At 41.4% G+C, this 16,821-nt stretch overlaps 1 protein-coding gene across 1 annotated transcript in view; it reads left to right on the top strand.

Annotated features, from left to right (window-relative positions):
• Positions 1–16,821, top strand: part of Myo81F (Myosin 81F) — a 387,373-nt gene that overhangs the window by 163,171 nt on the left and 207,381 nt on the right. The window contains exons 21-23 of the mRNA XM_071662293.1: positions 5,268–5,443; positions 8,379–8,571; positions 8,882–9,134. Of these exons, the coding sequence (XP_071518394.1) occupies positions 5,268–5,443; positions 8,379–8,571; positions 8,882–9,134 (622 nt within the window). The remainder of the gene's footprint in view (positions 1–5,267; positions 5,444–8,378; positions 8,572–8,881; positions 9,135–16,821) is intronic.

Here is a 16,821-nt window from a genome sequence, read left to right as displayed (position 1 = left end):
TTACACCCCCACCCCCACCCTATGATTCATTTCCGCTTCCATGGTTCCATCCACTGCCAAACCCACTCCCAGATATCTAAAACAATTCACTTCCCCCAGTTTTTCCCCATTCAAATTTACCTCCCAATTGACTAGTCCCTCAACCCTACTGTACCTAATAACCTTGCTCTTATTCACATTTACTCTTAGCTTTCTTCTTTCACACACTTTACCAAATTCAGTCACCAGCTTCTGCAGTTTCTCACCTGAATCAGCCACCAGCGTTGTATCATCAGCAAACAACAACTGACTCACTTCCCAAGCTCTCTCATCCACAAGAGACTCCATACTTGCCCCTCTTTCCAAAACTCTTGCATTCACCTCCCTAACAACCCCATCCATAAACAAATTAAACAACCATGGAGCCATCACACACCCCTGCCACACACCTACATTCACTGAGAACCAATCACTTTCCTCTCTTCCTACACGTACACATGCCTTACATCCTCGATAAAAACTTTTCACTGCTTCTAACAACTTACCCCCCACACCATATATTCTTAATACCTTCCACAGAGCGTCTCTATCAACTCTATCATATGCCTTCTCCAGATCCATAAATGCTACATACAAATCCATTTGCTTTTCTAAGTATTTCTCACATACATTCTTGAAAGCAAACACCTGATCCACACATCCTCTACCACTTCTGAAACCACACTGCTCTTCCCCAATCTGATGCTCTGTACATGCCTTCACCCTCTCAATCAATACCCTCCCATATAATTTCCCAGGAATACTCAACAAACTTATACCTCTGTAATTTGAGCACTCACTTTTATCCCCTTTACCTTTGTACAATGGCACTATGCAAGCATTCCTCCAATCCTCAGGCACCTCACCATGAGTCATACATACATCAAATAACCTTACCAACCAGTCAGCAAAACAGTCACCCGCTTTTTTAATAAATTCCACTGCAATACCATCCAAACTCGCTGCCTTGCCGGCTTTCATCTTCTGCAAAGCTTTTACTACCTCTTTTCTGTTTACCAAGTCATTCTCCCTAACCCTCTCTCTTTGCACACCACCTTGACCAAAACACCCAATATCTACCACTCTATCATCAAACACATTTAACAACCTTCAAAATACTCACTCCATCTCCTCACATCACCACTACTTGTTATCACCTCCCCATTTGCCCCCTTCACTGAAGTTCCTATTTGTTCCCTTGTCTTATGCACTTTATTTACCTCCTTCCAAAACATCTTTTTATTCTCCCTAAAATTTAATGATACTCTCTCAGCCCAACTCTCATTTGCCCTCTTTTTCACCTCTTGCACCTTTCTCTTGACCTCCTGCCTCTTTCTTTTATACCTCTCCCAGTCATTTGCATTATTTCCCTGCAAAAATCGTCCAAATGCCTCTCTCTTCTCTTTCACTAACAATCTTACTTCTTCATCCCACCACTCACTACCCTTTCTAATCTGCCCACATCCTACGCTTCTCATGCCACAAGCATCTTTTGCGCAAGCCATTACTGCTTCCCTAAATACATCCCATTCCTCCCCCACTCCCCTTACATCCTTTGTTCTCACCTTTTTCCATTCTGTACTCAGTCTCTCCTGGTACTTCCTCACATAAATCTCCTTCCCAAGCTCACTTACTCTCACCACTCTCTTCACCCCAACTTTGGAAAGGATCACAATTTTGCATTTGATTCCTGTGAGTCCATGGGGAAAATTAAACACAATAAGGTCCCAAGTGCACTTTCGTGTAATAATCACATCATCAGGGGAGATACAAGAAAGAAATATAAATCAGCTGATATACAATGAAGAGACAGTTGCTAGGATGCCATTTGGTAAACATGTGTTTACCAAATGGCATCCTAGCTTCTTCAAGCAAAAACCTGATCCACACATCCTCTACTACTTCTTAAACCACACTACTCTTCCCTAATCTGATGCTCTGTACTTGCCTTCACCCTCTGAATCAATACCCTCCTGTATAATTTACCTGGAACACTCAATGAACTTATGGTTCTGTAGTTTGAACACTCACCTTTATCCCCTTTGCCTTTGTACAATGGCACTCTGCATGCATTCTGCCAATCCTCAGGCACTTCACCATGGCCCATACATACAATGAGTATCCTTGCCAACCAATCAACAACACAGTCACCTCCTTTTTTAATAATTCCACTGCAATACCACCCAAACCCGTCGCCTTGCAGGATTTCATTTGCTGCAAAGCTTTCACTACCTCTTCTCTCTTTACCAAACCATCCTCCCTGACCCTTTCACTTTGCACACCACCCCAACCAAAACACCCAATATCTGCTACTGCATCATGAAGCACATTCAACAAACCTTCAAAATACCTACTCAATTCATCACTGTTTTATCACCTCCCCACTTGCCCCCTTCACCGAAGTTCTCCTTTTGTTCTCTTGTCTTATGCATGTTATTTACCTCCTTCCAAAACATCTTTTTATCCTCCCTAAAATGTAATGATACCCTCTCACCCCATTTGTCTCATGTACCCTCTTTTTCAACCCTTGCACTTTTCTCTTAACCTTCTGCCATTTTCTTTTATACATCTCCCAGTCATTTGCACTACTTCCCGGCAAGTATCCAAATACCTCTCTTTTTTTTTTCACTAACAGCCTTCCTCCTCAATCCCACCACTCACTTCCCTTTCTAATCTGCCCACCTCCCACCTTTCTCATGCCACATGCATCTTTTGTGCAAGCCGTCACTGCTTCATCAAATACATCCCATTCCTCACCCACTCCCTTCACTTTTCTTACTTTAACCTTTTACCATTCTACACTCAATCTCTGTTGGTACTTCCTCACACCAGTCTTCTTTCCAAGCTCACTTACTCTTACCACTCTCTTCTCCCCAACATTCTCTCTTCTTTTTTGAAAACCTCTACAAATCTTCACCTTCGCCTCCACAAGATAGTGATCAGACATCCCTCCAGCCACCCCTCTCAGCACATTAACATCCAGAAGTTTTACACACCCATCAATAAACATGTAATCCAATGAGGCCTGTTCACCACCTCTCCTACGCACATACGTATACTTATGTATATCTCTCTTTTTAAACCAGATGTTCCCAATCACCAATCTTTTTTTCAGCACAGAAATCCACTAGCTCTTCACCATTTCCATTTACAACACTGAATACCCCATGTACACCACTTATACCCTTAACTTCCACATTACTCATCTTCGCATTTAAATCACTCATCACTATAACCTGGTCTCGGGCATTAAAGCTGCTAACACACTCAGCTGCTTCCAAAAACACTTAAGCCAACCTGTTTTACAATAAAACACAGGATTGTCTGAGCAACATATGGAATGTAGATTTGTGTAACATCTATAATAGCTAGGACTAAAGTAGAGCCCACATCCTGAGAATTAAAACTAAACTTACTATTGTACTGAATTTTCGTGATCATAGAATTCATATGATTGTCATGATTACTTTCTCAGGGGTCACAAGAACCTGTTATTGTATTGTAATTAACAGCATCTCTTGCTAGTCTCAAACAAAGTGTACTGTTCATGTTACTGTGTAAGATGCTGTCACTGTTGTTACAAGAACTTTTTCTTGTATTCAGATTTTCTTTTCAAATTATTCCACATCACAGAAGATAGAGGTAAAAAGTAACCTTGTGCAGAATTACTGGACTTTTGACACCATGACCTGCTGGTTTTAATGAGAGTTTTTGATGAAGAACTGAGGTCATATTACTGTTGAGTGTATTATATTTAGCATCCTAAGAACCTGTTACTATGTTTGAGTCACTTTTTCTTATTGTCTTTGATAAAGGTTTCAGTTTATATTGTGGTTCATTGTTAGTCACAAGACCTTTGTACTGTATTTGAGTTACTTGTAATTTGTCAAGTGGAATGCCTTTTGGGATGTGTTAAGGAGGTATGGGCTAGGAGGACAACCGTTGGGTGATGTGAAAGCCCTCTACAGAGAAGCAAGTGCATGTGGAAGAGTGGATGGAGAGTTCAGCAAAAATTTTGGTGCACATGTGGGTATGAGGCAGGGCTTTGTGATGTCATCACGGCTTTTTGATATATATACTTATGTATGGATGGAGTGATAAGAGATGAAAGCAAGACTAGGGAAAGGGGGTGCAGAGAGGGAATGTGGCACTGAGATATGGTGGCTAGTGCCAAGCCTGCTTGGGATGATACTGTGTTGTTTGCTGAGAGTGAAAAGGAGTTGAATGAGGTTGAGTGTGTGTTTTAAGAAATGTGTAAGTGTAGGCAGTTGAAGGTAAATGCAAGTAAAAGTAAAGTAATGGTGTTTGAAAGGAAATAGAGTGGAAATATAGATTTTGTAAAACCATATAGAGTGAAAGAAGGAAGTTTACAAAACTGCCTTATAGATGGGGAGAGAAAGACTGGAAGAGGTGAGAGAATTTAAATAATTAGGAGCTATATTGGGTAATTTTAGTGATATGTAAGAGAAATAAGGGAGAGAGCAGTATAGGGTAGAAGAGTCATTGGGTCTTTTAATAGAGTAATGAAGGGTAGAGGTGTAAGTATTAAAGTGAAGAGAGGATTAGTTGAGAGCATAGTCCTCCCAACCCTGACCTGTGTAGTTGAAACATGGACGTAGAATGAATCACAGAAGTCAAGAATCCAGGCTGTGGAAATGAGCTATTTGAGAGGAGTATGTGTTATGACTACTCATGAAATGAAGAAAGAAATGAAAGGGTGTATGAGAGACGTGGCATGGCAGGGATTGCATAGAGAATGAATTCTGGAGTGGTAGAATAGATGAAATGTAATACTTTGAGGTGGTTTAGTCGTATGGAAAGAGTGCAAGCTGGGAATTTATAACGAGAGTGCATGATAGTACAATTAAAGAGGTTAGTGTGAGAGGATGAACACCTGTGACATGGACAAATAGAGTGGAAGAATACTAGAGTGAGAGAAATGATGGAAAATATGTGGAATGATGTATGCAAGGGAGGCATGTAATGACAGGGATAAGTGGAGACTTTTGTTATGGCCACCCCCTTGATGGAGTTCTCAAAGGGAATGGGCATCAGAAAAATAGATAGATAGATAGACAGACATTATTCCTTTATCACCAAAGTAAGAAAATTTAGATCACAACCACTTCCAGGGATAAAAGCTTGTAGCTAATCCTCTGTGAATATACTGTTTTACTTTTTCATTACTTTAAATGGAAAGGTTTCTTTCCTATTGAAATAATAATTGATTTTGGTGTACCACATTACAGGTCCTCCACCAGCTCCTCCTGAAGAGGCTGTTGAGTTAAGAAGACCAAGGGATATTACACACAGAGAACCATCAAGTGAGCGGCGGCGCAGACCTTCAGGTCAAAAGAGACCATCACGATCACCCTCAGCAAGAAGTCCATCTTGTACAACACAGTCTGGCACAAGGAGTCCAGGAGTGAGTTAATGATATGTAATCTTCATCTTAGTGATAATGAGCTTTATATTATGAGTTAGATATATATTATGATCCCTTGGTAACTAATTTATGTTCTTTTGTCTTCATTCTGTTTAAAATTTTTGATAATTAGCATGGTGGTCAAAGCAAAAAATTCTCCAGATGCCTCATGCAAAAGCTTTCTTCAAATTCTGTGATTACATCAGACTATTAGTCCACATTAGTCAGATACTCCTAATCTCATGAGTTGTTCTTAGATAAACTTCTGATTTCCCACATCCATTCTTTCCATATTCCTTGAACAGCTGAGTACATCATCCTTTACTTTATCAACTAATCTTTTGTGGAGTCTTATCTTTCTAAGACTTTTTCATTTTTATTTATTTTATATTTTATTCTGCTTTGTCGCTGTCTCCTGCGTTTGCGAGGTAGCGCAAGGAAACAGACGAAAGAAATGGCCCAACCCATCCCCATACACATGTATATACATACACGTCCACACACGCAAATATACATACCTATACATCTCAATGTACACATAAATATACACACACAGACACATACATATATACCCATGCACACAATTCACACTGTCTGCCTTTATTCATTCCCATCGCCACCGCGCCGCACAGGGAATACCATCCCCCTCCCCCCTCATGTGTGCGAGGTAGCGCTAGGAAAAGACAACAAAGGCCCCATTCGTTCACACTCAGTCTCTAGCTGTCATGCAATAATGCCCAAAACCACATCTCCCTTTCCACATCCAGGCCCCACACAACTTTCCATGGTTTACCCCAGACACTTCACATGCCCTGATTCAATCCACTGACAGCACATCAACCCCGGTATACCACATCGATCCAATTCACTCTATTCCTTGCCCGCCTTTCACCCTCCTGCATGTTCAGGCCCTGATCACTCAAAATCTTTTTCACTCCATCTTTCCACTTCCAATTTGGTCTCCCACTTCTCCTCGTTCCCTCCACCTCCGACACATATATCCTCTTGGTTAATCTTTCCTCACTCATTCTCTCCATGTGCCCAAACCATTTCAAAACACCCTCTTCTGCTCTCTCAACCACACTCTTTTTATTTCCTCACATCTCTCTTACCCTTACATTACTTACTCGATCAAACCACCTCACACCACACATTGTCCTCAAACATCTCATTTCCAGCACATCCACCCTCCTACGCACAACTCTATCCATAACCCACGCCTCGCAACCATACACCATTGTTGGAACCACTGTTCCTTCAAACATACCCATTTTTGCTTTCCGAGATAATGTTCTTGACTTCCACACATTCTTCAAGGCTCCCAGGATTTTCGCCCCCTCCCCCACCCTATGATTCACTTCCGCTTCCATGGTTCCATCGGCTTCCAGATCCACTCCCAGATATCTAAAACACTTTACTTCCTCCAGTTTTTCTCCATTCAAACTTACCTCCCAGTTGACTTGACCCTCAACCCTACTGTACCTAATAACCTTGCTCTTATTCACATTTACTCTTAACTTTCTTCTTTCACACACTTTACCAAACTCAGTCACCAGCTTCTGCAGTTTCTCACATGAATCAGCCACCAGCGCTGTATCATCAGCGAACAACAACTGACTCACTTCCCAAGCTCTCTCATCCACAACAGACTTCATACTTGCCCCTCTTTCCAAAACTTTTGCATTCACCTCCCTAACAACCCCATCCATAAACAAATTAAACAACCATGAAGACATCACACACCCCTGCCGCAAACCTACATTCACTGAGAACCAATCACTTTCCTCTCTTCCTACATGTACACATGCCTTACATCCTCGATAAAAACTTTTCACTGCTTCTAACAACTTGCCTCCCACACCATATATTCCTAATACCTTCAACAGAGCATCTCTATCCACTCTATCATATGCCCTCTCCAGATCTGTAAATGCTACATACAAATCCATTTGCTTTTCTAAGTATTTCTCACATACATTCTTGAAAGCAAACACCTGATCCACACATCCTCTACCACTTCTGAAACCACACTGCTCTTCCCCAATCTGATGCTCTGTACATGCCTTCACCCTCTCAATCAATATCCTCCCTTATTTTTCATATTTGATTTATTCTATTTTTCACCTACAGCCATCAGCCCTGTAACAAATTTGAAAATCACTTTGATGTATTCAGAGTATCTTGTTTGGTTACTGCATTTAACATGTTTGGTGCACAAATGATTTTTTCTTCGGCCTTCTAAAATACAAAATATAGCAAATTCAATTTTTTTATGAAATAGTGCACAAGAAAATTAAAGAAATCAAGACTTAATCATTTTTGGAGTAAGTAAAAGACATTAATATATCTCTGAGATTGGAGAGTCCCTAAGTAAGGATATTACATTTATGTATTTTTTATTTATTTTTTTATATTCATATGACTAGGTAAAAAAAAATCATTTTTCCCTCATAGATTAAGATAATTCCCTTTAAGGCCCAGTCCTCTGTTCTTAACGCTACCTTGCTAATGCGGGAAATGGCGAATAGTATGAAAGAAAGAAAGAAAGATTAAGATAAGCATTTGTAGTGTAAGAAAAGCATATTTTTTCTTTATTCGCAAATCTTGAGTGAGGGTAGCATGGGTGCAGTGGTGGGCACCACAGATGTGGCAAGTCCCTAGAAAAGGCACACAACCACCCAACGTGATCACTGGTGGGTTACTGAGGCCTCCAGGTAGCTAGTTACTCATTCTTATTTGAGTTGCCATCTATGCCAAGAGAGCCTACAGTGTGTGGAAAATTCAATTTGTGGAGTGAAACTGAATTTGTAGAATGATATACATAGCATCCTGCTGCATAACAGTAGATATATGTACATAGCACCAAAAAGGTTATGATATTAAGCAAGCTCATTTTCATGTGAATGTATGTCTGTATGATTCATCTCATTTGCAGCCACGTTCAAGCAGCCGTAATAATGGTGCCTTAGAGGATCCAGACAGAGTTGAAAGAAGGAAACAAAGAGTAGAGCGGAAGCTGCATGAATTGGAGGAACTGGAAGAAAACAAAGAAAATGAAAATCAAAACCATTTTGATATGATAGAGTTTGCAGAAAAGTTCTTCAATAACCATGAAAGATCCCCAGAGGGTAGGTTATTGTAATGGTGCTAATGTATGTTGTAGGCCATATTAACACAAGTTTATATTTTTGTATTTTAATATCAAAAGATTTCATAACCATTATGATAAGACAGTTCAGAATTATTTATTTTTCACTTATTTTTTCAGTCCAGTATTGACATTTCTGATCTTGATTTATATTATCATGATGTTATATAGGGTAAGAATAAAGAAGGCTTATTTACTTTTCTCAAGTTACTTTTACACATCCCTCAACCAATGTGAAAGTCTTATGATGGAATTAGTCATTGAAATCTTCATATTTATTTGCACTACAGGCACCATCATATCAACACTGACACGCAAGCGTTCCACAGCTGAGTTTCTCCCCAAGTATGAGCTGATCACATATTCTCGCTCATCCATCATCCCCACTTCCCACGTCCATCTGTATGATCCAGAAAATATCAATCTTGCCTGCACCATCTTTAGGGTTAGTACTTCTACCATTTGCCTTGTTTCCCATCTGCTGTTGAAACCAGCTCCCTGCTGTATTATACATCATTTAAATCACCAGATTTACATAGGGATGTGATGCTGACATGTATGGAGAATGCAAAGGAGAGATGAGTGTGATCTATTTTGTGTATATAAGAGATGGTGTGTGGTTGAGGATCTCTGATTATTGTCCATCACTCATTGACATGCAGAGCACACACACTGAGCTTGAACTTACCAGAAATGCATGCAAATGGTCAACAGAACAGTTTATCTGCCTGTCCATTTGCATTGATCGTTTAGGGCAAGTGGTTCTGGAATTTTTTTTGACTGCCACCTTTAGTACAGTCTTTTCTTGATTTGGTGATGTAGAGGGCTGGTATACACATGTCACTATGTACACCTCATTATACTGTTCCTGCAGTGTTTGCACGCAGAAACACAACAAATAGAAGTGGTTACTAGTTCCAAAAACTGGGGTACACAAACAATGTTCGTGGGAAATAGATATGATTATATGGCCTTACCAGTGACCACATTTTCCTCCTCAAAGTCATTTATATATATGTTTTACATTTTTATTTTACTTTGTCACTGTCTCCCATGTTAGCGAGGTAGCACAAGGAAACGGATGAAAGAATGGCCCAACCTACCCACATACACATGTATATATACATACACGTCCACACACGTACATATACATACCTATACATCTCAGCGTATACATATATATACTTAGACATATTTTTTTTTTTTTCATACTATTCGCTATTTCCCGCGATAGCGAGGTAGCGTTAAGAACAGAGGACTGGGCCTTTGAGGGAATATCCTCACCTGGCCCTCTTCTCTGTTCCTTCTCTTGGAAAAAAAAAAAAAAAAAAAACGAGAGGGGAGGATTTCCAGCCCCCCCGCTCCCTTCCCTTTTAGTCGCCTTCTACGACACGCAGGGAATACGTGGGAAGTATTCTTTCTCCCCTATCCCCAGGGAATACTTAGACATATATATATATATATATGTATATATATATATATATATATATATATATATATATATATATATATATATATATATATATATATACTTAGACATATATATATGTGAAGTCAGGGGTTAGTGAGAGGACAAGAGCAAGGGAAGGAGTAGCAATACTCCTGAAACAGGAGTTGTGGGAGTATGTGATAGAATGTAAGAAAGTAAATTCTCGATTAATATGGGTAAAATTGAAAGTTGATGGAGAGAGGTGGGTGATTATTGGTGCATATGCACCTGGGCATGAGAAGAAAGATCATGAGAGGCAAGTGTTTTGGGAGCAGCTAAATGAGTGTGTTAGCGGTTTTGATGCACGAGACCGGGTTATAGTGATGGGTGATTTGAATGCAAAGGTGAGTAATGTGGCAGTTGAGGGAATAATTGGTATGCATGGGGTGTTCAGTGTTGTAAATGGAAATGGTGAAGAGCTTGTAGATTTATGTGCTGAAAAAGGACTGATGATTGGGAATACCTGGTTTAAAAAGCGAGATATACATAAGTATACTTATGTAAGTAGGAGAGATGGCCAGAGAGCGTTATTGGATTACGTGTTAATTGACAGGTGTGCGAAAGAGAGACTTTTGGATGTTAATGTGCTGAGAGGTGCAACTGGAGGGATGTCTGATCATTATCTTGTGGAGGCTAAGGTGAAGATTAGTATGGGTTTTCAGAAAAGAGGAGTGAATGTTGGGGTGAAGAAGGTGGTGAGAGTAAGTGAGCTTGAGAAGGAGACCTGTGTGGGGAAGTACCAGGAGAGACTGTGTACAGAATGGAAAAAAGTGAGAACAATGGAAGTAAGGGGAGTGGGGGAGGAATGGGATGTATTTAGGGAATCAGTGATGGATTGCGCAAAAGATGCTTGTGGCATGAGAAGAGTGGGAGGTGGGCTGTTTAGAAAGGGTAGTGAGTGGTGGGATGAAGAAGTAAGAGTATTAGTGAAAGAGAAGAGAGAGGCATTTGGACGATTTTTGCAGGAAAAAAATGCAATTGAGTGGGAGAAGTATAAAAGAAAGAGACAGGAGGTCAAGAGAAAGATGCAAGAGGTGAAAAAAAGGGCAAATGAGAGTTGGGGTGAGAGACTATCAGTAAATTTTAGGGAGAATAAAAAGATGTTCTGGAAGGAGGTAAATAGGGTGCGTAAGACAAGGGAGCAAATGGGAACTTCAGTGAAGGGCGTAAATGGGGAGGTGATAACAAGTAGCGGTGATGTGAGAAGGAGATGGAATGAGTATTTTGAAGGTTTGTTGAATGTGTCTGATGACAGAGTGGCAGATATAGGGTGTTTTGGTCGAGGTGGTGTGCAAAGTGAGAGGGTTAGGGAAAATGATTTGGTAAACAGAGAAGAGGTAGTAAAAGCTTTGCGGAAGATGAAAGCCGGCAAGGCAGGAGGCTTGGATGGTATTGCAGTGGAATTTATTAAAAAAGGGGGTGACTGTATTGTTGACTGGTTGGTAAGGTTATTTAATGTATGTATGACTCATGGTGAGGTGCCTGAGGATTGGCGGAATGCGTGCATAGTGCCATTGTACAAAGGCAAAGGGGATAAGAGTGAGTGCTCAAATTACAGAGGTATAAGTTTGTTGAGTATTCCTGGTAAATTATATGGGAGGGTATTGATTGAGAGGGTGAAGGCATGTACAGAGCATCAGATTGGGGAAGAGCAGTGCGGTTTCAGAAGTGGTAGAGGATGTGTGGATCAGGTGTTTGCTTTGAAGAATGTATGTGAGAAATACTTAGAAAAGCAAATGGATTTGTATGTAGCATTTATGGATCTGGAGAAGGCATAGAGTTGATAGAGATGCTCTGTGGAAGGTATTAAGAATATATGGTGTGGGAGGCAAGTTGTTAGAAGCAGTGAAAAGTTTTTATCGAGGATGTAAGGCATGTGTACGTGTAGGAAGAGAGGAAAGTGATTGGTTCTCAGTGAATGTAGGTTTGCGGCAGGGGTGTGTGATGTCTCCATGGTTGTTTAATTTGTTTATGGATGGGGTTGTAAGGGAGGTAAATGCAAGAGTCCTGGAAAGAGGGGCAAGTATGAAGTCTGTTGGGGATGAGAGAGCTTGGGAAGTGAGTCAGTTGTTGTTCGCTGATGATACAGCGCTGGTGGCTGATTCATGTGAGAAACTGCAGAAGCTGGTGACTGAGTTTGGTAAAGTGTGTGGAAGAAGAAAGTTGAGAGTAAATGTGAATAAGAGCAAGGTTATTAGGTACAGTAGGGGTGAGGGTCAAGTCAATTGGGAGGTGAGTTTGAATGGAGAAAAACTGGAGGAAGTGAAGTGTTTTAGATATCTGGGAGTGGATCTGTCAGCGGATGGAACCATGGAAGCGGAAGTGGATCATAGGGTGGGGGAGGGGGCGAAAATTTTGGGAGCCTTGAAAAATGTGTGGAAGTCGAGAACATTATCTCGGAAAGCAAAAATGGGTATGTTTGAGGGAATAGTGGTTCCATCAATGTTGTATGGTTGCGAGGCGTGGGCTATGGATAGAGATGTGCGCAGGAGGATGGATGTGCTGGAAATGAGATGTTTGAGGACAATGTGTGGTGTGAGGTGGTTTGATCGAGTAAGTAACGTAAGGGTAAGAGAGATGTGTGGAAATAAAAAGAGCGTGGTTGAGAGAGCAGAAGAGGGTGTTTTGAAATGGTTTGGGCACATGGAGAGAATGAGTGAGGAGAGATTGACCAAGAGGATATATGTGTCGGAGGTGGAGGGAACGAGGAGAAGAGGGAGACCAAATTGGAGGTGGAAAGATGGAGTGAAAAAGATTTTGTGTGATCGGGGCCTGAACATGCAGGAGGGTGAAAGGAGGGCAAGAAATAGAGTAAACTGGAGTCATGTGGTATACAGGGGTTGACGTGCTGTCAGTGGATTGAAGCAAGGCATGTGAAGCGTCTGGGGTAAACCATGGAAAGCTGTGTAGGTATGTATATTTGCGTGTGTGGACGTGTGTATGTACATGTGTATTGGGGAGGGGGTTGGGCCATTTCTTTCGTCTGTTTCCTTGCGCTACCTCTCAAACGCGGGAGACAGCGACAAAGTATATAAAAAAAAAAAAAATATATATATATATATATATATATATATATATATATATATATATATATATATATATATATATATATATATATATTATCCCTGGGGATAGGGGATTAAGAATACTTCCCACGTATTCCCTGCGTGTCGTAGAAGGCGACTAAAAGGGGAGGGAGCGGGGGGCTGGAAATCCTCCCCTCTCGTTTTTTTTAATTTTCCAAAAGAAGGAACAGAGGGGACCAGGTGAGGATATTCCAAAACAGGCCCAGTCCTCTGTTCTTAACGCTACCTCGCTAATGCGGGAAATAGCGAATAGTTTAAAAGAAAAAAAGAAAAGATATATATATATTTTTTTTTTTTTTTATACTTTGTCGCTGTCTCCCGCGTTTGCGAGGTAGCGCAAGGAAACAGACGAAAGAAATGGCCCAACCCCCCCCATACACTGGTATATACATACGTCCACACACGCAAATATACATACCTACACAGCTTTCCCTGGTTTACCCCAGACGCTTCACATGCCTTGATTCAATCCACTGACAGCACGTCAACCCCGGTATACCACATCGCTCCAATTCACTCTATTCCTTGCCCTCCTTTCACCCTCCTGCATGTTCAGGCCCCGATCACACAAAATCTTTTTCACTCCATCTTTCCACCTCCAATTTGGTCTCCCTCTTCTCCTTGCTCCCTCCACCTCCGACACATATATCCTCTTGGTCAATCTTTCCTCACTCATCCTCTCCATGTGCCCAAACCACTTTAAAACACCCTCTTCTGCTCTCTCAACCACGCTCTTTTTATTTCCACACATCTCTCTTACCCTTACGTTACTCACTCGATCAAACCACCTCACACCACACATTGTCCTCAAACATCTCATTTCCAGCACATCCATCCTCCTGAGCACAACTCTATCCATAGCCCACGCCTCGCAACCATACAACATTGTTGGAACCACAATTCCTTCAAACATACCCATTTTTGCTTTCCGAGATAATGTTCTCGACTTCCACACATTCTTCAAGGCCCCCAGAATTTTCGCCCCCTCCCCCACCCTATGATCCACTTCCGCTTCCATGGTTCCATCCGCTGCCAGATCCACTCCCAGATATCTAAAACACTTCACTTCCTCCAGTTTTTCTCCATTCAAACTCACCTCCCAATTGACTTGACCCTCAACCCTACTGTACCTAACAACCTTGCTCTTATTCACATTTACTCTTAACTTTCTTCTTCCACACACTTTACCAAACTCAGTCACCAGCTTCTGCAGTTTCTCACATGAATCAGCCACCAGCGCTGTATCATCAGCGAACAACAACTGACTCACTTCCCAAGCTCTCTCATCCCCAACAGACTTCATACTTGCCCCTCTTTGCAAAACCCTTGCATTTACCTCCCTAACAACCCCATCCATAAACAAATTAAACAACCATGGAGACATCACACACCCCTGCCGCAAACCTACATTCACTGAGAACCAATCACTTTCCTCTCTTCCTACACGTACACATGCCTTACATCCTCGATAAAAACTTTTCACTGCTTCTAACAACTTGCCTCCCACACCATATATTCTTAATACCTTCCACAGAGCATCTCTATATATATATATATTTATTTATTTATTTATTTTGCTTTGTCGCTGTCTCCCGCGTTAGCGAGGTAGCGCAAGGAAACAGACGAAGGAATGGCCCAACCCGCCCACATACACATGTATATACATACACGTCCACACATGCAAATATACATACCTATACATCTCATTGTACACATATATATACACACACAGACATATACATATATACACATGTACACAATTCATACTGTCTGCCTTTATTTGTTCCCATCGCCACCTCACCACACATGGAATAACAACCCCCTCCCCCCTCATGTGTGCGAGGTAGCGCAAGGAAAAGACACCAAAGGCCCCATTCGTTCACACTCAGTCTCTAGCTGTCATGTAATAATGCACCGAAACCACAGCTCCCTTTCCACATCCAGGCCCCACACAACTTTCCATGGTTTACCCCAGACGCTTCACATGCCCTGGTTCAATCCATTGACAGCATGTCGACCCCGGTATACCATATCGTTACAATTCACTCTATTCCTTGCATGCCTTTCACCCTCCTGTATGTTCAGGCCCCAATCACTCAAAATCTTTTTCACTCCATCTTTCCACCTTCAATTTGGTCTCCCACTTCTCGTTCCCTCCACCTCTGACACATATATCCTCTTGGTCAATCTTTCCTCACTCATTCTCTCCATGTGACCAAACCATTTCAAAACACCCTCTTCTGCTCTCTCAACCACACTCTTTTTATTTCCACACATCTCTCTTACCCTTACATTACTTACTCGATCAAACCACCTTACACCACACATTGTCCTCAAACATCTCATTTCCAGCACATCCACCCTCCTGCGCACAACTCTATCCATAGCCCACGCCTCGCAACCGTACAACATTGTTGGAACCACTATTCCTTCAAACATACCCATTTTTGCTTTCCGAGATAATGTTCTCAACTTACAAACATTCTTCAAGGCTCCCCCACCCTATGATTCACTTCCGCTTCCATGGTTCCATCCGCTGCCAGATCCACTCCCAGATATCTAAAACACTTTACTTCCTCCAGTTTTTCTCCATTCAAACTTACCTCCCAATTGACTTGACCCTCAACCCTACTGTACCTAATAACCTTGCTCTTATTCACAATTACTCTTAACTTTCTTCTTTCACACACTTTACCAAACTCAGTCACCAGCTTCTGCAGTTTCTCACATGAATCAGCCACCAGCACTGTATCATCAGTGAACAACAACTGACTCACTTCTCAAGCTCTCTCATCCACAACAGACTTCATACTTGCCCCTCTTTCCAAAACTCTTGCATTCACCTCCCTAACAACCCCATCCATAAACAAATTAAACAACCATGGAGACATCACACACCCCTGCCGCAAACCTACATTCACTGAGAACCAATCACTTTCCTCTCTTCGTACACGTACACATGCCTTACATCCTCGATAAAAACTTTTCACTGCTTCTAACAACTTGCCTCCCACACCATATATTCTTAATACCTTCCACAGAGTATCTCTATCAACTCTATCATATGCCTTCTCCAGATCCATAAATGCTACATACAAATCCATTTGCTTTTCTAAGTATTTCTCACATACATTCTTCAAAGCAAACACCTGATCCACACATCCTCTACCACTTCTGAAACCACACTGCTCTTCCCCAGTCTGATGCTCTGTACATGTCTTCACCCTCTCAATCAATACCCTCCCATGTAATTTACCAGGAATACTCAACAAACTTATACCTCTGTAATTTGAGCACTCACTCTTATCCCCTTTGCCTTTGTACAATGGCACTATGCACGCATTCTGCCAATCCTCAGGCACCTCACCATGAGTCATACATACATTAAATAACCTTACCAACCAGTCAACAATACAGTCACCCCCTTTTTTAATAGATTCCACTGCAATACCATCCAAACCTGCTGCCTTACCGGCTTTCATCTTCCGCAAAGCTTTTACTACCTCTTCTCTGTTTACCAAATCATTTTCCCTAACCCTCTCACTTTGCACACCACCTCGACCAAAACACCCTATATCTGCCACTCTATCATCAAACACATTCAAGAAACCTTCAAAATACTCACTCCATCTCCTTCTCACATCACCACTACTTG

The sequence above is a fragment of the Panulirus ornatus genome, chromosome 6 (assembly GCF_036320965.1).
Source record: "Panulirus ornatus isolate Po-2019 chromosome 6, ASM3632096v1, whole genome shotgun sequence".
Lineage (NCBI taxonomy): Eukaryota > Metazoa > Arthropoda > Malacostraca > Decapoda > Palinuridae > Panulirus > Panulirus ornatus.
The sequence above is the reverse complement of the archived record's forward strand: the minus strand, read 5'-3'. Positions and strand labels throughout refer to the sequence as shown.